This window comes from Cheilinus undulatus, linkage group 8 (genome assembly GCF_018320785.1).
Source record: "Cheilinus undulatus linkage group 8, ASM1832078v1, whole genome shotgun sequence".
Classification (NCBI taxonomy): domain Eukaryota; kingdom Metazoa; phylum Chordata; class Actinopteri; order Labriformes; family Labridae; genus Cheilinus; species Cheilinus undulatus.
In genome coordinates this window covers 27800657-27822990 of record NC_054872.1, presented here as the reverse complement: position 1 = coordinate 27822990, position 22334 = coordinate 27800657, and the positions used below count along the sequence as shown (strand labels likewise).

Genomic DNA, 22334 nt, shown 5'->3' with positions numbered 1-22334 from the left:
GATGGGATAATAGCTACAGAAATGGTTTAAGTAATGCAAAAATAGTGGTAAAATGCTGAAAAGTGGAAAAAAATGGATTAAAATAGGAAAATATGGCAAAAATAGAATGAGTGAAAAGGGGGTTAAAAAGTAGAGCAAATAAGGAATTCAAACTGCAGAACCTAATAATAGGTCTACACACTTCAGCTCCAAAATGAACTGTATGCAAGGATGCTAGGACCAATGCTGCTGATCCAACATACATGCACTAATAACATCAATAAATCACAACTGGGCCCATTCACTGGGGTTTTCAGGGCCCCAACCAATTCAATGGGCAGGCCTGCCTCTAGCTATCGTTTTATTCCTAAAGTGGCCCAGATCTGGTTCAGATCTTTGTGGGCAAGTTTGGTTGGGTTTAATAACCACTGTTGTGACTTTTATATCTTAAAAAAGTGCTCCACTACTTATAAGTACATTGGTACATTTTGTTATAGAAAAGTTCCTCACTGCTCAGTACTGCAACCCTACAAAGCTATCAGACCTCCTGCTTTGTTGCTTATTCAGTCTCATTTTTGTACCTACCCATCACCCATTTGTTCCCCTTTCAGTGTTCTAATTTTGATCCACACAAAATGACTCAAATTACATCACTTGAGGCAATAAGCAAGGGTTAATACAGCCTGTCTGAATCCTATGAAAGTTTCAAGAAACTTTTTCTACAAGGCTCCTCAGTATTTACACAAACTTTGTGTGAACTGTTTTTACAAAGAGATGTAAAGTAGATATTCTTTACAGTCCATGTGTCAGAGATTTTTTTTATGCCTCATAGAATTGAATGGAGGCTATGATTTTTGCCTGACAGTATAGGAAAAGACTATCGAAGATTAGTAAAATCAATCTTATTTTTAGAGTCAGAAAAAATGCAAAGTGCATGTGCATAATCTAAGACCAATCTACATAATGCATTGACTTTACATCTTCAGTTTTCTGATGAAGCTTCTTCGGCAAATTGATGTCTGCTGATCTCTAAGAATAACTGCGCTCAGCGTGGGACTGGCCTAAACCAGCCACAGATTCCCACGACCCCTCCTTTACACACATAGACAAATCAAAACACGGGCTGCAGAGGCGCACAAGCAGCGAAGAGACACGGAGGCAGAGATCAGCTTTGCACCACTTTAAGTTGCATTTTTTTTTTTGTAACAGAAATCTTCATTTTGGGTTCCGCAGTACCAGCTGTTGCGCTGCTCACAGTAAAGCAGAAGACAAATAACCGTCCTAATCTGAGGAGGAATTAAGTGAAAGGCTGGATTTAATCGAGAATTAAAGTGTTGGAGAGGAACCACGGAGAAGTGGGAGGAATAACGCAACTCGAGGTTATTTATTTTGATAATGCCGAGGAGGCAGTTTCGGCTCCGGATTTACGTCCAAAACAAGGCAAGTAGTCAAAGTGATTTGATCCTGACTGCGTGTAAGTAACCGGACAGTGAACTGCAGTGGGTTTCTGTAGTCAACACCAGTGCTGCCGAGCTGCATGAATTTCAATGTAACATTAAAGATACATGCGTTAGAGCACTTTCCAGACATGAGTTTATATCTAATCATATGCATCCTGTTGAATCGCTCACTTAGGAAATTGCACCATGAGTTCTACTGGAGAAATTGCTGTAGTAACGTGACTCTAATTGATTGACCACGATGTCATTGTCAAGTGAAATTGTGAAGTCCTGACAGAGGTCAGCCATATTTTATCCACATAAAGATGAATGAGTGGCTCGTTAAAGGTTGAATCCGGGATCACTGAGTCTGCTGCAGGGTACAGTAGAAAGCTTAAAGTCTCTGTGTGGCTCCAGAGACACTGGAGGAGCTGCAGAAGGTTTGGCATCTCATTAACTCAGCCACACATCTTATTAAAGCTGCTATTTCCTGTTGTGTGCAATGCAGAGCAAAGTATCTCCTCTCCAACACCCCCAGAGCTCCCCCTCTGGCTCTGCATGCTGCTTTAATTCTTTAATTTCTGCTCCTTCTCTCTTTTTTTTTATTGTTTTCTGTCCGTTCAGTCTGAAGCCAGAGGATGACAGCAGCCAGCCCCGTCTGCAGCCCCGCCTCCTCCCACTCTTCCCACTCTTCCCCCACCTGCCTCCCAGCATGCCACAGACACCTGAGGAAAGGCAAATCCCTCCAGACCAAACTTCACCTGCGCTCAGCCCCTGGTGTGTGGCTCCTGCTGGGTGTGGCTGTGGTTTTGGTGGGGATGGCAGTCGCAGTGGCGGGGTACGTTTCTGCAGCTCCAAAGCCCGTGGGTGGCCGAGGCAGCACCCATGTCGAAAGGATGAAGCTGGCTGGACCTGTGGTTATGGGAGTAGGCCTGTTTATCTTCATCTGTGCTGCCACGCTGCTTTACGAGAACAGGGACCGCGAAGTCCTCAGACGAGAGATACCTGACGACCTAGAGGATCTGAAGGGAGGAAACGGCTGGGAGGATCTGCAGGAGCCGCCAAGTTTCAGCTGCCAGGAGCAGTGGGAATGTGGAGATGGAGAGCAGGGGTGCTGGGCCACTCCAGCCCACACACGCCCCCTCTTAGACCAGAACTGTGGTCCTCTTGTTCTTCCTCCTCCCTTTGGCCGGAACAGAAACAACATCAGCAGCAGACCATCTCCGCCGCCTCCTTCAGACGCAGGAGGCAGAGATAAAGACGAATACAGGGAGGAGGAGAAGGAAGGAAGATCGATGCTGCTGGCTCGAGTTCTGCACCACCAGGAACCGACTCCTCACCCTCCCTCCCCCTGCCTGTCCATCTCCCACTCCTCTGTCTACTCAGACTCCTGCAACTCCAGTGAAATCAACTTCAACATACGGACAGGCTCTCCTCTGCCACCTCAACACTGAACCTCCTACTGGTTCAACTCTCATTAAAAATGCATGATGAGATACATTGGTTTCACATGCAGGCGTTGAACTAAAGACAAGGCTTTGTTGGTATGTTTTAGTGCCTCTGAGTGGCGCAGTGGCTCTGAGTCACATTCTGTGAGGGGCTTTTTTGTCCTACATCTTTTTCTGACTCACCCACGTTTGAAAGATCCGAGCTATGCTGTTTGATGTCAACTAAACCCATCTTGTTGTCTTTGAACTCACCCTTTCCCAAAATCCCAAAAACCACTGCCTCTTTGACCATATTAGGACGTGGGGAGGATTGCTGAGAACTTAGTTGGGTGCCATACTGGGAGAGGAACACACTTAGACTACTCCCCCCTTTTCAGTGATAAAGCACCTACATTTCCCCACTGAAAAGATTTGGTAAGAGGATGAGCCAGATTAAGTCTCAATTGAGTCTTTATCTAATCTCACACATAATGTAATCTAGTCTTTATCCGAGCAAATTGGGTCTCGGAATAAACAACAGGAGCACAAAAGGACACACTGCACTCACTCCACACCTACAGCCACTCTATAAATACCAGCTGGTGCTCTGAACGCACGCAATGTGGACTTGAGTTCTCAGTTTTGTTGCTGTAATTGAGCATTTTTGTTGTAAATTCAAATAGTCAGCTGCTCATTTTCTCCCCTTTTTTAAGACGAGATCTTCAAGAATTTCAATCAGATTGTTGATACAAAGAAAAGAGCAATGGCATGAGGGGAAAAAGCAGCAAAATCTGGTGAGGCAGTTATGAGTTATTCCTGACGCAGCGTAACTGAGAAAAACGGCCCTGTGAATCGTGTAACTGAAGCCTCACTCTCCCACCATCCCGACCTTTCATCTCCTCTCGCTTCATCATCCGAGTCCTACGCTTTTATTCAAATACTCCATCCTCCATCATCTCAATCCCTCAGCTTGAATAAAACAAAACAAAACAAAACAAAACAAAACAAAACAGAGCAGAACAATGTCAGTCAAATTAATCCAAAAACAAGCGTGTTTGAACAGGCTGAGAGGTAACAGGGGTAGGATTTTAATTATCACCAGCATTTTCTCCTCCAGCCTGTAATTACACAGGGGATCAGTCTGAAGGTTTTTATAGGTACTTTAGGACTGCAGAGTATTTCCTTGTTGTGCAGGCCCATGCTGGGATCCTGCCATCCAGATGACTGAGACTGAAGTGTACAGTAAATTTGCAGCCACACATTTTTCTTAAAAAACAGCACTCATCTCTCTCTCTCTCGCACACACAGTCAGAGGAGGTGTGATGTGTAGGTTCAGTGTGCTGTTTTAGGAGCTGGAGGTATCTTTCAGGAGCAGGGCTAAGTTGGGGAGATGTGTCTGAATCTTGCAACAAGCTTCAAGCAGCCTCCTTCGCACTTATGGCTCAGAAAAGCAGTTCTCACTTTGCACTCTCGCACATACAAGAGTCCTTCCCACTTAAAATGCTTTGATGTGCTTACACAAGGGAAGATGTTGATGTGATGAGCTAAATCTAAAGATTGGTTTAATTTCTTGGTCAGTCTGAAATAAGTGATAAATATTTTTTCTGTGTTTATTATTAAAGATGACAGTTTTTGAAGCAATGGTGGAAACTGCTTTAAAGGTCTCCATCTCATGGTCAGAATAATGAAATATAAGTCTAAATGGTAAAAACAAAGCTGTAAAAGTTATCAGATTTTACAGAGTACATCAGTCTAAAACTCTCTCATATAACATATTTTTTCCATACATTTCAGTTTACAAGGCAACCCTATCTAAAATAATAAAAATAAGTTAAATTAACTGATTTAAAATAGATCTGTTGAAAGATTCAAGGTTTAAATCAAAATTAATCTGCCAATCTATATAGTTATTCCCAGATGATGCTGTTTTTGTCACATTTTCAATTTCCCCTATTATTATAAGAATGTTTTTGTTTAATTCTGGATTTTGTTCAGTCTTAAACCATGGATAATTTACTTTATGTTTGGATATACAGTGCCCATAAAAAGTATTAACACCCTTTGATTTTTTTTTTACCATGTTATTGATTTTATAAATCTGTCATGGTCAATATAATTTGGCTTTTTGGACATAAAAAAATTACAAAAAAAAAACAAAAAACAATTTAATCCCAAGGTAAAAAACAGTCTTCTAAGAGTAATGTGAACCGAATAAAAATGTGTGATGCATAAATATTCACCTTCTTTCAAGTAAGTATTTAGTAGATGCACCTTTGGCTGCAATTATAGCTCTGAGTCTGTGTGGATAGGCAGACTCAGGCTGCTTAAGTTCTGTCAGGTTGCACAGAGATCAGGCGTGAACACCCTCAACATCTCTGGGGTATGTTAAGTGCCTCTGAATTTTTTTTTTCTAATCCATCCCCTGACTCATACTTTTCAATTACCTTTTCTCTGAGTTGCTTGGAGTGTTCTTATGTCTTCATGGTACAATGGTAGCCAGGAATACTGATTAACCAGTGACTGGTTAATCAGGTGTCTTCATACTACAATCACTTGAGTCACATTCACTGCACTCAGGTAATCCCCATGAGACTACTAGCACCAATTGGCAGGACCTTTGTTGAGTTAGGTCAGTCACTTTAAAGGGTTGAATATTTATGCAGTCACTTATTTTACCTTACATATTTTTGTTTAATTCTAGAAATCTGTTTCACTTTGACATCACAAAGAGTTTTTTTGTAATTTTTTTTTTTTTTTTTGGGGGGGGGGCGCAAAAAGCCAAATTCTATTGACCATTGATTGATTTTTAAATCAATAAAATGGTGAAAACCTTTTCATCTGCACTGTAGACCTAAATATAAGGAATAGAGCTTACAACATCAACCTTACCACAGAAAAGGGAACTTGTTATGGATTGAAATGAGATGAAGGTAAAAAGGTAAATGTAAAACAATGTGCAGATGGCCTTTAACTTGAGCAATGAAGTGTATGCAAGTTTTTAAAACTGAAATGAGCCATTCAAAGTAGCAGTAGTCAACTTATTTTAGATCCCTGTTGATACAGGGAAATGTTTACACTTCTTAAGTGTTCTAAAGAGGACAATAAAACATGCAATTAATGTTAACCAATGAAAAAATGCTCTAATTAGGATCCTTATCACATTGCACTTAATGTATTGATGCTCACTGCTGTAACCAGAAATCCTCTTGACTTTTTGACACCACACTGACCAGAGGGAGTTTCATTTTTATTAGATATGAGTGAAAAGCACAGCAGCAACTAAAGATCAGTGTATGTGTTGTTACATAACTCAGCAACACGTTTTTGCTGCATTGAGAATATAAGTGAATCAATTTCCTCCTCTGAGAGATTAAGCGTGGTGATATCTTAGCAGACGGACTGGGGGCTGTAAGCTCCTTAACCCTGTGCTGACTCAGGACCCATACAATGTATCTGTTCCTTAAGAGAGCAGAGCCGTCAGCGACATTGTTATTGGTATGACAGGTTTGAACTTTTGAGGATCAACCGGCCTGATGATGAGTTTTTTCCCCTTTATTCAGCAAGAAAACTGAGCCAGTTAAGATATCTTTGTGTCAAGTGTTGAGCAGAGAAATGTTTCCCACTAATGTGATGCTCTCCTACATCTGGCATGCAGTATGTCATCAGAACAGAGGGATGAGTTATTAGTTTGGTGGTATGTGTAACATTCACCCTGTATTTTCTTTGAAAATGGCTAATAAACCAAACAGCATTCTCTGACATTAAAGAAAACATAAAACCCTTCACTTTTACTTCCTTCTTTTCCAGACCTTACCCTCCAGGTGAGGTCAGTCATTTGCAGCTATATCTCCCCCAGAGTCATCCCTGGTATGATCATCTGCAGCCTCTCAGCAGCTGTGTTCAGTACAGGAAAAAGAGCAGGTGCTTTCCAGACTAATCCAATTTCAGCCCTGGAGTTTTGTCTTCTTCACAGTCCTCATGGTGCAGTCAGTGAAAGACGTATCCCAAACAAAATGAAAGGACTAATATTCTGTGTTTTTGCTGTTTTGATGCTCCCACCTGCTCAAGGTAAGAAGCTGTAGAATCTATTTTTTTGTTATTGTTGTTGGAGATCATACAGCGCTCTCTGTTGTTTCACATTCTCGCTACAAACTCAGCTTTAAAATAGTACTGTTGTCTCACAAGCAATAAATCCTTGTGGGTTGTTCTTGTCCCTCAATAACCTCGTCATGAGACTGTGAATACGTTAAAAAGTTCGATTAAACTTAAATTTCTTGAACACAAAGAGGGCATACTTATGCTGTATACTGCTGCAATAAACTGCTTCATAAAATCAGTTTTCACTTTAATTTATCAAAAGATTTCTTATTGATATTTTATTTGTCCAACCAATGATGTATTAATAGAGAGTGACAAAAAAAATCACATTTTAGAAGTGATATTTTAATGTCTTAGTTAGGTAAAATCCCAAAAGTTAAGCTATGCAAAATGTACGACAACAAAAACCGGAAAGAGAATCACTTAAGAAGATAGAATATTTTCATGTTTGTTTACAGACTCATGGAATCATCAATAACTAGAGTATGCCGATTCATTTTTTGTGTTCATTCTCAAATCAATTAGCTGTGCATATCTGCACTTTCTCCTGCTAACGTGAAGGTTTAAATGTTTTTTGTTGCTTAGAAAGATTTGGCTGTAGTTAAGTCTATCCTCATTGTCTTAAGCGGTTTTAAGAGCACAGCAGTCATGTAGCTCAACAGCAGTCTAAAAATGTCAAGATGTCTCTTTTTCAATAAAAGAAGAAATCTAACAATAATTTATGTCTTTCAGGGTTAATGTTTATTTCAGTGCTGTTACAAAAGACTGCACTGGACAGGTGACAGAGCTCCTACACCCAAAAGAGGCAAAAGAGCATCGATTTATACATGTTTGTGCATGCTTCATTACTCTTTTGTCTGCTCATTCACCTGAGCTAGCACTAGCTAACAAGATGATAGAGGATAAGGATTGTTAACCTTCCTTAGCTCACCTCATGGCCCCACGGAGGAGATTAATGAGGTACTGTATACAGCTGCAGCCTGTTGCAGCATGACTTGATGGGCTTGTTCAACTTAAATCTCTGACAAAGATGAAGTAGTATCCAAGAATACCAGGATAATCACGTTTGGTATCTAATTATGCTCTCAAGAAAGTTATTTAAGTGACAAGAGGCACTGTTAGTATAAGCTTTGAATAAATTATTTTCAGCCACACTTCATGGACAATTCTCCACTGCAAACAAAATATTGTTGATAAAAGTCACTCTCATTTTGAGAGCTATTATACTGTATTATCTCCAGGGATTGTGCACTACAGTTTGGCAGGAGTAACTCAGGGTTTTTCCCCACTCTCACAGCGTCTTTCTACCAGCTTTTTCTTTTAATCCCAGTATCTGTCTGTTAAATAAAAACACAATGGAGCCTGAAGACTTGGAGCTCTCTCTGACCAACAAAAGTCATCCACTCAAAGAAACGAATTCCAGACCCTTGCAGAATAAACAAAAAAATTTCTGAGATGCTTAAGTGCTCAGAATAAGGCTCATTAGTTTGGCTTCATGTCCTGCAACAGCGCTCCAACACTTCACACATTCAGCACTGACTGAATAATAAATGAGTCCAATGAGCTGTTACATAAATGCCTCAATCTGAATCACCCAAAGCATGTCTTTCATTAAGCTCAAGTCTTAATTTGAACTTAAAAAAGGGTATTGTCATTGTCTAGTATACTGTTTACATATTTTGTAGTACTGGTTTATCAGTGATTTTGTAGAGTTTTGCCTTTATCCTCTCGTCGCTTTTTTTCACGCTGTACTGGCCATCATTTTTCATTTTGTTGCTATACTCTGTCCCTTGGCTGTTTATTTTATCAAAATTCACTCCAGTAAATCTTGATTGAATTAAACTGTTCCTGTGGCCTCTCATGGGTTCAGGTGAGGAGGAGGAGCCTGCAGATCAGCTCTTGGATTCAGTAGGACTGGAGCATGAGGAGGCTTTGACATGTTACCGTTGTGATCTGGGCTTCTGGGATACTTGCTATACCACCGAAACAAACTGCAGCCACAAGGAGCTCTGCTACACAGGCCGAGGGAAGGCAGGTGTGTTTAAAAGGCTGTGCTTTCAGTCAGTGGATGATTATTTATTCATATCTATACCTACACATCTATATTTCACTTGTCTTGAGACTCTGCACTTGTATCTCCTCAGCTAACACTCTGGACGTAAAGACTTTGGGGTGTGCAAAAGTGGAGGAGTGCGGCGTGGAGACAACAGTGGAGCTCTTCTCCAATGAAACAATTTTTGTGATGACCAAACACTGCTGCGACACTTCATTCTGCAACTCAGCACACAAACTCTCCATCAACACACTTTTGTGTCTAACAGCAGCTCTGCTAACCACCTGGCACTACTCTGAATGCTCAACGGGATCATAATGAATAAGCTGCATTTATATCTATGCTGTCAAATACATACAGAAAAGGACTCTGTGAAGTGATGCTAAAGGACTTTGACCATATGGTGAAAAAAATCACCAGCTTACTATGTTTTTTCTACAGTTCAGTACACTGCTTAATTAGAAAACATTACTTAGATAACTAGAGCATAAACATGTACATTTATAGAGCTATTAAACCAAGCAATCTGTTTTTTTTACAGTGAACTTAACTGAAAAAACACAAGAAATCATCTAGCTCTCTTAACACATGCAGTGTAACATGTATTTGAGTGATAAGTAGTGTCATTCTTGTAATTATGTTTATAGAAACTGTTTTGTCTAAAGATGGACAATCAGTCAAACTGCACTCTATCCTAAAACCAGCTGAAAATGTCACACAATGAATGAACAAACTGACCGCAGAATTGGAGAAATGTGACTGCAGCAGAACAGCTCAGCTGCAGTTCAGCAGCTCCCCAGCAGAGGGCAGGAGCTCCTGTTTCATAAAGTACTGAAGGTCCAAGTCTTTGTCCTCCAGGTCCAGGCACAGGAACTTCTCCACCACAGACCTGCACCTGCCAGCAACACACAGAACATATCCATCTATTTTGACATATTCTGCTCTCTGTGCGTTGTTTTTTTACATGGCTAATATTGTGAAGTTGGAGCTAACAAACCTATTCGCCTGCTCATCTGAAGATGCTCTGTCGATGCGTTTGATGGGACGCCCTGTCCGGTACAGTTCAGATACCTGACCAAACATAAACACTCACAGTCTGTCTTTATGATAGGTCAGTGTAGGTCAGTGTACTTTCTGGCAGATCCATTTCCTGGTTGAAACCAGACTCAAAAAATGGGAGAAACTCTTGTTATTCAGTTTTTCATTTTTGACCAACAATGAAACAAAACAAAACAAAACAAAAAAAAAACAGAAGAACAAGCCTTTTTATTGTTGTTGTTGTTGTGACCAAAATTTAAAAAATTGAAAAATGAGTCCTTTTTCCGTTTTTTTCCAATTTTGGTCACAAAAACGGAAAACAAATAACAGAATTTTAAAAAATGGGGTCAAATTTTTGTTTGTTTCCATTCCATGATTTTTTTTTCTTCATTTAATGGAATTCTCGAGAAAAAGAAAGTCATGTGACCACTAGGAAAAGTGAGCATTTCAAGGTAAAAGCCTCCATGTCAAAACAAGAGCCATCTATCGTGCTTAACAGTATGATTATTTTATATACATATATATACACACACACACACACACACACATATACATATATATATATATATATATATATATATGTATGAAATAAGAATAAAGAATTTAAAAAAAGATAACACATTGCTGGTACATTAATAATTTACAATCTTTAACACACATCGTACATAGAGCATTTTTGCCTATTATAATACTGTAAAATTCAATGGATGGCTCTTGTTTTGACATGGAGGCTTTTATTTTGAAAATCTCACCTTTCTCAATGGGTCACATAATTTCCTTTTCCTCAAGTATTTCATTTAATGAAGAAAACAAAATAATGGAATTGAAAAAACTAAAATTGAACCCCTTTTTTAAATGTTATTTGTTTTTCATATTTTGGTCAAAAACAAAAAAAAATGGAATTACGAGAGTTTTTCCCATTTTTTTAAGTCTGGTTTCAACCAGGAAATGGATCTGCCAGAAAATACACTGATCATTAGAATATATGTGTTTGTTTGTATATCTAAGTGTGTGTTTACCTCCACTCCCCTCTGTACGAGGCTGGCTGGCAGGCCTGCCAGAGTGGCGATGTTGGCAGCATAACTGCACTGACAGATCCCTTCTTTTAGTTGGTACAGAAACACCAACTCATCCCCATCCACCGCAGTCTCTAGAGTCTTTATACAAACACAGGTAGACAATCAGATATACACAAAATCCCACATTTATTAAATAAAGCCAAACAAGTTTCGAGAGAAGCCCCACTGCTGATTGGAACACCTCACTGATCTCTTGAAAGTTTCTGTTCAATATTATGCTGCGGCGCATCAGTTTTCCACCAGGAACCTCACTGAACGCTCACAAAATCCTTCAGCCTACAGTTCATCACTGTATGAGATCAGGTTAAAATCTGTCAGTACCAGAACAGACAGCAGGCTGGAGGAGGGGAGGAGGCCCAGCTGCAGCAGACTGTGGAAGTTTGTGGCCAGCAGCACGTGAGGAACATCCACTGGAGCTTTTTTCAGCCAATGAGAGATTGATGCCGCCAACAGGGACAAGCCATCCACCTGCAAAGGCACCATTATATGAGTGGATGTGCTCTCAGCAGAGATAAAGCTGCTCTTGGTTACATTTATTTTGATACTGATTAAAAATGCCTGGACTTGTTTTCATTGTGGCAGTTTTTTAGTGAGATGTAATAAAAGTGCCCTTTATGACAGACAAGAGACACAAATGAACAGACTGTACTGATTTTGGGCTATAATGGCTAAAAACATACACTTGCAATATTTTGAATGAACTCTATTCGGCATTGTAATCCCAACCATGTTTTCGTACTTCAAGTGAAAGTCGTGACATGAATGTCTTTAGTCTGTTTAATGCCATTATCTTTTAAAGGGTTAAGCTTTAAGCACAAACCCATGCATGAGACTAAGCTGCTGCTACAAAGAAACCAATTAACACAGCATCCCCTCCAAATGGTTCGTGGATTAAGAAGTCCACCAGCAAGATGTCTTACTTTCTTAATGAAATGGTAACTTAGTTTTTAATATTGTAACGGTGTAATATACAACACTTGCATTTAAAATACACACATTAAGAGGTAATCTTCTGTGTTTTAAAAACATATTGAATCTCCAGAAGGTGGGAGTGGTACAAAAATAAAACTGGCTGGTTGGACAGCTTCACAGTGAGCTTAAACTTGTCCAAAGATTAAGTTAGGCCAAGTGGAACTGCAGAAGCAAATGACACCTCTCTGGGTCCATCAATATGATCAACCCAAACCATTGATCATTATCATTAATATCCACCCTAAATTCTAACATGTTTGAAAGGAGCAAAGAAAGGACTTACTGAGCACACATTAGCAGTTATATTTAATGTTTTCTACTGCTCTCTGCCTTCCACACCACTTTTTTTCCTTTAGACAAATAAACTGGTTTGGAGCCTCTCTAAAGTGATAAGGCAGACAGTAAGCAATGACAGAGTGCATCATCACTGAGAACTCAGTAAATTTATTTTTGTTTGTCAGAAAGTATCCTCGGATATCAAACAAATTATAAAATGTTAGAAATATCTCTAGAGTATTACAGCAGCCTACATATGTCTGCAGGCTGCACAAGTTCAATAATGCTTAATTGTTCCCTTGCCTGTAGATGGCGCACATTAACACTGCTACTGTTCATCTGTAGGTCTTTGTTAACAGCTGCGGATATTTTGCAGCTCATAGGTTGCACATGTTGGGCTAAACTGAAGGTCTGTTCAGGCTGCAGCTCCAAATGGCAGAGCATTATTGTCTGGATCTGTTTCCAGGCTCTTTGAGTTCAACGACACTGGGTGTCCTTGTTAGGTGTGGACATATGTATCTTTTTCACAAACGGCAGGAGTAGGTTCCTTCTTACTGTGTTAGTTCCTTTTCCAAATTCATCGATGAGAACTAATGAGTTGCCGGTGCTGCTGTTCAGAGCCTGGGCCATCTGGAGAATACAGACACAAAGTGTTACCCTACACTGTAAGGTTTTATTGTGTGTTTGTTTGTGGGCAGTAGCTGCTCTATAAAAATGTCTTGACAGGTGGAGAGTGGGAGTGTAGCTGGAGGCCAGTAGTTTTGGAAGTTCATATCTTTTATTTCCACACCCACACTCACATACAAATAAATACACTTAAGGTTGTGTGTACTACTGTGTGAGTGTCTTAGGTACCTGGTTAAGGTCTATTATGAAAGTGCTGAGGCCCACAGATACAGATTCTCTGCTCTGCATGCGAGTAAAGATCCCATCCACGAGACCAATCTCTGCCTCCTTAACTGGTACATCTGAGCCAATCAGAGCCATGAACACAATCAGACCCACCTGTTAAAGATAAACCAGAATTGACTTGGAGTAATTCTCAGCATGGAGGTCTAGGCTTCTCTTCAGTGTTACATGAAGCCACTGTCATTTGGCTTATTCACAGTGCTCTTTCAAAGTGACATGAACATCACAGAGCTTTAAGGAGAGGTGAAGTGACGCCCCTCTGCACCAAATTACTACTTCACTAACATCCTTAATTTAAGTCTTGTAATGTTGTGTCAAATTAAGCTTTAAAATCTGTTATAATGGAAAATAATTCAAAAGGGGGAAATTTAGATCTTGGGCATCCTGAATCCTTAGTGCAATCACAAAGTGTTGCCTCCCTCTGTCTATGAAGTGAATCTGCTGCAGAAGAAACAGATACTGAAGTCACATCTTGTTTATTTATACTGACCAAATAATCATTTTGTATCATTTTTAATACTGACTTGCTGCTTCCAGTTTTTCTGTTGCACAAATTACAAAATATAACTGAGCCAAACTCAACAGTGAGACCTTTCTTACTGTCCCACCTGTTTGAGGTAGATGCTCTTTCCAGATGAATTTGGGCCAGTAATGACTTTGACTCTGCCCTCTGACTCGCAGCTCTGGAAGGAGTTGGCCACAAACACAGGGGAGCACAGCTCTAAAAGAGGGTGTCTAGAAACACAGACTATAATCACTTCTGTGCTGCATTCTCAGGACAAAGACAACTTCTGCTTCATAAGAATGTATGTGATCAACCATCAAACCAATATTATTTACCATCATTAACCTAACAAATGTTTTTGCTTACCAATGAAATAAATGAAATTAGAAGGGTAACTGTTTCTGATGCCTTACCTGCCCTGTACGATGGTAATCCTCCTTTGGTTGGAGAGTTTTGGTGAGGTGTAGCCATACTCCTGCGAGGCGCTGCTCAGAGCCATCAGACAGTCCAGCTCAGCAGTGAGATCCAGAACCTGCACATCACAGACATTAAACACACCTTCCACCATTAATAGAGCCAGATAGACATAGAGAAGAGACCTTTAAACTCAACAGGTTAATGCATGTGAAACAAGACAAAGTCTGTGTATTTAGCCACATAAAATGAAAAACATGTACTTATACTGAACATTCAGACTGATAACAAAGAATAACACTGTTGAAAAAGCAGTGTGAAAATTTGATTCTTGATGTTTTGGTAATCACCAGTGTCCTCAGCAGGGGAGGATTAGTCTCAAAGGAAATATCCTGGGTCTCAGTCTAATAAAAGTATTAAGCTGGAAAGCCTGCAAGTATTTGTTTCAATAAAGCTCATTGCTTATGTTCTCTTAATTGCAATGTTGAAATCTCCTAAATAGTTGGGACATTTTACAGCTGCAGCATTATAAACACAATCTTTCATTACCAGACATTACTGCTCAGAATGAGAAACATAAAATCTGAATTTCCTGCTTGTAATAGCGGCACATACTGCCATGAGACCCATTTCAAAGCACTTGAAGAGACCTGTTTCATAATTAAAATGTACAACACACCAGAATCCTTATAGCTGATCACAAAAAAACTCCAAAATAATGTTGTGCAAAATTATTTCTATACCAAAAACAGTTTTTTTAAGCGTGGGGGTCATATTATACAATCTAGAGGTGATGCATATCAACCTTATAGAGGGCGGTGCTCTTCTCGAGGATTGTGTTCTGTAACTGTGTCATCACTGCCGTCTCCATATCTAAGGAGGAGGAAGTACCTTTGTTGATTTTCTAAAAATGGCACTGCAATAAAGTAAAAGCTTTAAGTTACCAAGGGGTAAACTACCTCTAATATCACAGTGTAAGTCTCCTAGGAGGTCATCAAGCTCCTTGGTTCTCTGGCTGCGGTAGTGCAGACGATCCTCGGACAAAAACTAACCCACATGCATACATGGACGAAAAGAAAAGGCTAGAGCAGAATAAACCTAGAGAAAATTGTATTTTGAAAAATGAATTTGAAAAATAATGTGAATAGGTGCAAACACAAACCATGAATTCAAGCCCCTCTATCTCAAAGTCCTCTTTCTCCACCATGCTGGGCAGGCGAGGGACAGAGAGTAGAAACCCAATCTGCTAGGAGAATTTAACACCGAGTACTGGTGAATTATATCAGTATAAACACCAAATATAACACAGTTTAGTACAGGCTCAGGACAGATAAGAAAATAAAATTGGAGTTGTTGGGATATCAGTTTGTAGCCGTGTAGACATAAAGCTCAGACCAGAGGGATGTAGATGACACAGCAGGAGGGGATGCGAGTGTCCAGGTGTTCCAGTTCTCTTCTGGCGACATCAGTGAGGAAGTCGGACAAACCCATCATCCTCCTCTTCTCTGACAGAGGGAGGAAGTGTTGGTGAGACTTTGAGCTAACCACAATATGACAAAATAAATCTATTAACACAGGCTCATAACACCATTTTAACACTCATGTTTTATAAACAGATTTTGGTTCAGTATTGAGGCCCTTACTCTCATCTATTGCTGGATCCACATTGGGTTTGATGGTGAATCGGTTCTCAGCTATGCTGCTCTCAAAATCCACCTACATGTTGCAAAACAGGACTCACACTCACACTCAACAGCTTTCTAAAAATGTGTACCTCTGAGTTTGTCTACATGAGCCAGGAGATTTTGATGCACAGCTGTCTATTAGAGTATCTCACCACTCTGCTGATGAGGGAGGCAATATACTGAAGGTCATCCGAGAAACCTTCACTGATGTCATGGAAAAGCTGAATGGACTGAGGCAGGTGTCGAACAGTGTCCCTGATACACACTACACTGTACACTGTCTGACAAACACAAACAAAAGCAGCAATGTGTACTCAGAATCTGTTGGGTACTTAAAGTGTGTATGGTGTGAAGCTCATAAGGTTATACTGTTGCTCCAACCTTGTAGAGACTCTGCCAGTCTGTGGCTTTGGTGTGAGAGAGAGACATCCTGCGCAGAAGAGTCTAACACACAAAAATACTCATGAATAGACAAAGTAGCTTAAGGCAAAGACAAAGTTTCCATGCTCAGGTGGTGGTGACACAACAGGAAAAGGGATGAGTAATAACAGATGTGGAGAATAAAGCAGGCCATTGGTCAGAGTAGTTACTGGTATGTTGCTGATGTTGCGCAGCGAGGACTGCAGAGTGCTCAGGACATCGGAGTTCTGAGGTGACGTGAAGAAGCGGATCACTTCTTGTCGTCTGTGTAACACAGCAAGGTCCTGAGTTGGCCGCAGAAACCACTCACTGACACAAGAGAGGACATCACTAAAAGTAGTGAACACTAATATAAAATAAAAAGAATTAGCTTGTCAATTTGTACATATTTTACAGACAGAGTATCTTTGTTGACTACAGTTAAACATTTAAATTTTAGGAAAGTGTCAGAAACACAATACTTTAAATTACCTACAATAAGCGTTACATAAGGGTAAATTGCACCACATATGATAATGAAAATTGAAAGACAGATGATTCTATATAATTTAAAGGGTAACACATTTGCAGGAGTGGAAAGATGAAGGTAAAAGCAAAGCTACTTTGATCATGAACGTTTAAAAAAAAAAAGACTCTCTGCTTCACATGTAGTGCATAAACACCAAAAAAATATGAAACAGCAAATTTTAGATGAAATGTGAAATCATTCTCACCATGTGCTACCGACCGTCATGTGATAGCATAGCCAAACAGTGTAAAATGTATCAAAGTACAACACGACCACAAAAATATACTCAAGTAAAGCAAGACAACTGATTCTACGTAGACTCAAAAAAGTACCATTACACAAAAAACTATTCATTTACATGTGTACATGTGTCATGTTGACATAGACACAGACTCCAGATTGCTAACCTTGACTTTTTCAGACAAAATATTCCTCTTGAAATGCATTTACAGCAGCATCAGTGTCTAAAATAACTTCACTTCTTTTTTGCTTGGTTGTTTTTTTATGCATTCAATGTTTCAGATAAATTATTGAACTTTAAGAAATTAGACATATTTTAACAAATAACTCTTACCAATTAACATGATTATTTTATTGTTGAATTTAGTGCTTTTGTCTGGGTGTGGGAATCACTGCATATTTAATACACTTTCCTAAATAAATGACAATACATTTACCCTAATACTAAAAGTCACAGTATTAGTAATGCAGTAGTGGAGTCCTTGTCATAGTGTTGGTTTTTCCTTTAGTGACATTTTTGAGTTGATGTCTCTGTAGTTCTTTGTACCTCCTGTTTTCTCTTGTCCTTTGGTTTTCTCTCATTAATGTTAATAACACTAATAATTATAATGAATATAAATAATAATCATAATGATAAATCTTTATTTATAAAAGACATTTCAAAACAGGCATTACAAAGTGCTTTAGAGAGCATACAACATGCATGGCAGATCAGACTAGAATCAGCCAATTCCATGGCAACAATTTTATGTACTAGCTTGGTGCATAAAACCCAATACAATACAAAAAGTCAGTAAAAGCAGATACTTTAAAGACACCTTGTATTCAACCCCTATATAAAATCATAAACAGTCCTCCAGTAAAGATTTGTTTTTAAAGTGACTCAACAGAAAGCACAGAGTCAGCCGACCTGATTTCCTTGGGCAGGTCATTCCAGAGCTTCGGGCCCGGACAGAAAATGCTCTGTCCCCCTTAGTTTTCAGCAAAGCTGCTGGCACAGATAAAAGGTCTGTACTCAAGGATCTTAATGTGCTTGCAGGGGAAAGGGAATTAAAAGGTATTAAGTTGACCTGTGTGTGTTTGTCACATCTGAGTATAATCACTTCCAGTGTATTTAGTGTCTGTGTTTCATCTTCTGCCCTGCATTTTCCCCTCATTATTTTTGGTAAGCTTTTGATTTTATACTTTTGTGTTTGGACTATGATATCTTCCTGTGAATAGTTTGGTTGTATTTTTTGACTTTTTGTTTCATTTAAGATTTTAGTGTTGACCTCTTCTGTTAAGCATTTTGCAATTAAACCTGATATTCCTTAGGCAATATATACTGAAAACAACTGACATTGTTTTAACTTAATACAGAGACTAAAGTTCTGTTTGTTTTTTGTGTGATTGATTTGTTATTTCTCACCGCAGTACTTTAGAACCAAACTTGGACCTGCAGCGGTTCAGTATCCCTGAAACACACGATTAGAAAAATCAGTTTATGCAAACACAATTTAATAACACAGGGTGAATAGTTACCTTCAGGACATCTTACCATAAAGACTGAGCCCTTCTTTTTCACCTGAATGCAGCTTATACACTGACGGGTGAAGTTCTGACTTGAAGATCTGCAATACACTGGATCAAACAGAAAGCGGTAGTGATCGTCTTTTTCGTTTTAAATGTTTTTGGCCTGCCTCACTCAATGCTAAATCTGGTTTAAATACTATATCTTAAATAACTGGACATATTTGAGTTTATTTAAAGAAATACACTCTCACAAATGTGCCAAACTATAATAAAAAACAGCAAAGACAGAGGAAATATGAAAAAGTTAAGAAGTTTATGACTTGTTGCAGGAGAGCAAATAAAAATGTAAAATTCTAGAAAAAGCCTCAGGAAAAGAACTCTCTTCTCTTGAACATAGTTGCCAATTTAGAATGAAACTAACTTCTACATAAAGGTTTTAATTCTAAAAAAAAAAAAAAACAGGAGATGTGTGAGATCGGGGTTACCTACTAGGGGATAAAAAGGGATCATTTACCGTACATCATGGAGACTGTGCAGGAATTCTTACCTGTAGGTGTCAAGGTCAATGCAAACAACACCTTTACTAGATAGGGGACAAACAATGCACATTTAGAGAAGTGCCACTGATCATGACAAATTTGTTTAACAGTTTAACAATGACTGGAGAAGTAAACAGATGAAAATCATTTCATTAGATTACAACAGATGTAGAGAATAGTACCCAAACAACATGCATGTAATGTCAAACAATGTTACCTGTCTGACTAACTAGGAGAAAAAGGTACTATTCATTGACAAACTCATTAAAGAAAATGTGTAATCACAGCCCTGTATGTGTGTGTGTGTGTGTGTGTGTGTGTTTGTGTGAAACAGAATAAATGTGTGTCTAACAGTGTGTAGGCGTGAAACTGTAGGATAGGGACTCCAACACTGCTGTCTTCCAGCTCCACTCCTACTCTCCTCCTGTCCAGACATTTGAGCAGAGCTCCCACTGCCCTCAGCTACACAACAGATGAATTGAATACACACATGCAACATAAAAACACACAGGAAAATGATGGATGGCTTATGATATGCTCCTATACAAATGACGAAATGATGGATAGGAGGGTATCATGACAGCTGGCTCACCATCAGGGGCGAGTCAAAGGGGATGCAGGAGAAGAGGTAGGACATTTTGTCTTTCTTTGGAGTGGAAGCAGGAAGGAAAGGCAGATTGGCAGACAGCAGCCTCTGCTTTCCAACTTCTACACCTGCAATATCAAAAATACACTCAACATTAATCTATCAATTTAAAAAATCCTGGCTAGAAAAATAAGGAGCATGTCTGATTTACATTGTTGGGTGTATATTTACCAAAGTCAACAAATGGATAAATTACCACCTCTGGTTTGTAGTCTGGGTTTGCACCTTGGATACAACAGAGGGAAAATTGATCCATAACAGAATAATTTTACACCTCCAGGGAAAAGTGTCATTGCTGCTCAGTTTAAGTCTGATATATCTGTGTATAAAACCTTTAAAATCACTCTTGCTCGCTGCAAAGATAAATCTTATTCAATTCCCTTAGTCTAGTTTCTTCTTGTCTCAAACTATGTTCTTGGTCAGGTCTCCCTTGAAAAAAAGAGATCTTTGATCTCAATGAAACTAACCTGGTTAAATAAAGGTTATATAAAAAATTTTAAAAATGTCAAAACAAAAGCACCTGTCATATACTGCTTTTACTCCCTATGAAAACATAACTTTCTCTCTGAGAACTCACCAAGTTGTTGCAGGAAGCGTGTCATGCAGCGCTCCTGCTTTGCACTGGTAATGATAACATGGGGACTGACCTCCTGGATGACTGAACCAAATAAGTGAAAAGAAGAAGGTATACTTTAGTAATCCCCCATGGGGAAATTCATTTATTACAGTCTGTTAATGACTATACAGCACACGCACAGGCTAAAGCTAAATGTGCGTTCTGTTTAATGATGCCAGCACAAGTAGCAATGAAAAAAAAAAAACTTTATTTCTATGCTTCTGAAACATAAATATACTTTATTTGTATAGTCCTTTACAACACTCCACAGGTGTGGAGGTTTACATTAAAACACACAGCACAAAACAAGTTCATAAAACAAAATCAGTAATAAACACAGAATGAAAGGATAAAAGTGTTACCACACTAGTAGGTATTAAAAGCAATCCTAAATAAATAAGTTTTGAGTTTTGATTTGACGAGGTCCAACTCAGAGATAACACATCTCTGAGGGGAGATTATTCCAGAGTCTGGGTGCAGAAACTGAAAAGGCTCAGTCAAGCCAGTGTTCATATTTTGACCTGGGCACAGGTTTGGTATGGTAATAGTAAAGCGTTCACCTGCTGAAGTGGAAATCAGTTTAAATTACCTGATCTTTTGCCTATATCTTAAAGAAATCAGATCTTTTTAGTCTAATTCTCATCCACAGTTCCTTTAGATTTGGGTTCCTTTCATTAGTGGCATAAGGAAGGAGAAATGTTAAACTGGTAACCGACTGTGAAAGAGGAGGATGAGTGCTGCAAGGGTCAAAAATGTCGGTAAAATATAACCAGGATCAGTTGCTCTTCAAGACAACTTTAAACAGCAAAAAAACATGAAAAGGTGACTTACCAGATAATTTACAAATAGTCCTCAGTAGAAATGGCAGCCAAAACTGAAAATCTGACGCACTCTGAAGTAATAAAAATCCTTTATTTAAACAGGGCTGTCTACACATAGTTATCTGGCCAGTTATCTGGCAAGTCATTTTTCAGTTGTTTGCTGGTGACTGAATGTGTTGGATAGTTTTGTTTTTTCTACCTTACTGTACATAATCACCATGAGCTGCATTGTTTGATGCATGCTTGTCTTTGTTCTGTTTTATTGCCTTGTGCCTCACTCAACTGAGAACCACCTGGGACTGTTGGACTCTCCACATGACCTCTGTTTGATGAGGGAGAAAGTTTGTTTTTTGGTATTTTGTAGTGGATTTGCTGTGATTATCTGTCTGTTTTTGTGTTGTGTCTGTGTAAAACAAAAACAAAACCTACATTTGGGCTCACACTGTAGAAGAGAAGCTACATCGGTTTGCAACAAGGCGGTGTGATGTTTACCTCTGGCCAGCAGGTGGAGCTCAGAGTTGTCAGGAGTATCTTTCATGTAGTGCAGAGAGGAGTTACTACTGTCATAAAAGCAGAGGGCCACCTGTCCATGCTGGGCCAAAACACTCATTAAAACCTGGTGACAAATATGAACACAAGTATTATTTTACTGCTGCAGCTGTGAAATACTCAGCCGGAAAATTGGCTTACTGCAGGTGAGACTTCCTCCTCTTCTTCATCTCCATTTAGGCCTATGGGACCAAAAACTGGACCTGCTTCTCCTCTCAGACTTTGCAGTGCTGCCATAACCTTCTGGGTAAAAAAAAAGGAAAAACAGCTACTAATTGTACTGCTCTAGAGTGGTATTTAACATTTAAAATGGCACAAGTCAAATATAGGCATTCATAAAAGATAATGTGGTATTTTTGAATGCTAACACATAAGCTAGCAATAAACTGCCTTTATAGTAGTTGAGCTTCTGTACTTCAGCTAGCTAAATTTCGCCCAAGCTAACTTAAGAAACGTTTTGTTAAAGCTACCGTGTTAAATATTTTACTTTAGTTTTTTTTTTTTGTAGATATATTACCTGCATGTACTTACAGCGGCGACCAGGAATTTATTTTACAAGAAGGACGACTAGTGATGGTCAGTTTACACGATGTTGATGAAATTTTTAAC

General features: G+C 39.1%; 2 protein-coding genes across 2 annotated transcripts in view; one reads left to right on the top strand and one right to left on the bottom strand.

Moving 5' to 3' along the window:
• Nucleotides 1-22334, bottom strand: part of msh5 (mutS homolog 5) — a 24197-nt gene extending 1863 nt beyond the window's left edge. Inside the window, exons 1-26 of the mRNA XM_041794410.1 lie at nucleotides 22243-22334; nucleotides 21867-21968; nucleotides 21669-21792; nucleotides 20317-20397; nucleotides 19911-19964; nucleotides 19686-19807; nucleotides 19446-19555; nucleotides 19102-19137; nucleotides 18580-18662; nucleotides 18451-18496; nucleotides 16465-16603; nucleotides 16256-16318; nucleotides 16027-16155; nucleotides 15833-15905; nucleotides 15585-15694; nucleotides 15352-15432; nucleotides 15149-15236; nucleotides 14995-15062; nucleotides 14189-14307; nucleotides 13879-14005; nucleotides 13217-13366; nucleotides 12917-12991; nucleotides 11435-11581; nucleotides 11054-11191; nucleotides 9994-10067; nucleotides 9735-9891 (exon numbers count right to left, since the gene is read on the bottom strand). Of these exons, the coding sequence (XP_041650344.1) occupies nucleotides 9771-9891; nucleotides 9994-10067; nucleotides 11054-11191; nucleotides 11435-11581; nucleotides 12917-12991; nucleotides 13217-13366; nucleotides 13879-14005; nucleotides 14189-14307; nucleotides 14995-15062; nucleotides 15149-15236; nucleotides 15352-15432; nucleotides 15585-15694; nucleotides 15833-15905; nucleotides 16027-16155; nucleotides 16256-16318; nucleotides 16465-16603; nucleotides 18451-18496; nucleotides 18580-18662; nucleotides 19102-19137; nucleotides 19446-19555; nucleotides 19686-19807; nucleotides 19911-19964; nucleotides 20317-20397; nucleotides 21669-21792; nucleotides 21867-21968; nucleotides 22243-22248 (2466 nt within the window). The 5' untranslated portion in view covers nucleotides 22249-22334 and the 3' untranslated portion in view covers nucleotides 9735-9770. The remainder of the gene's footprint in view (nucleotides 1-9734; nucleotides 9892-9993; nucleotides 10068-11053; nucleotides 11192-11434; nucleotides 11582-12916; nucleotides 12992-13216; nucleotides 13367-13878; nucleotides 14006-14188; nucleotides 14308-14994; nucleotides 15063-15148; nucleotides 15237-15351; nucleotides 15433-15584; nucleotides 15695-15832; nucleotides 15906-16026; nucleotides 16156-16255; nucleotides 16319-16464; nucleotides 16604-18450; nucleotides 18497-18579; nucleotides 18663-19101; nucleotides 19138-19445; nucleotides 19556-19685; nucleotides 19808-19910; nucleotides 19965-20316; nucleotides 20398-21668; nucleotides 21793-21866; nucleotides 21969-22242) is intronic.
• Nucleotides 1095-5303, top strand: LOC121514279. Its single transcript, XM_041794412.1, has 2 exons — nucleotides 1095-1419; nucleotides 2043-5303. The coding sequence occupies exon 2, from the start codon at nucleotides 2057-2059 to the stop codon at nucleotides 2870-2872; it is 816 nt and encodes a 271-aa protein (XP_041650346.1). The 5' UTR covers nucleotides 1095-1419; nucleotides 2043-2056; the 3' UTR covers nucleotides 2873-5303.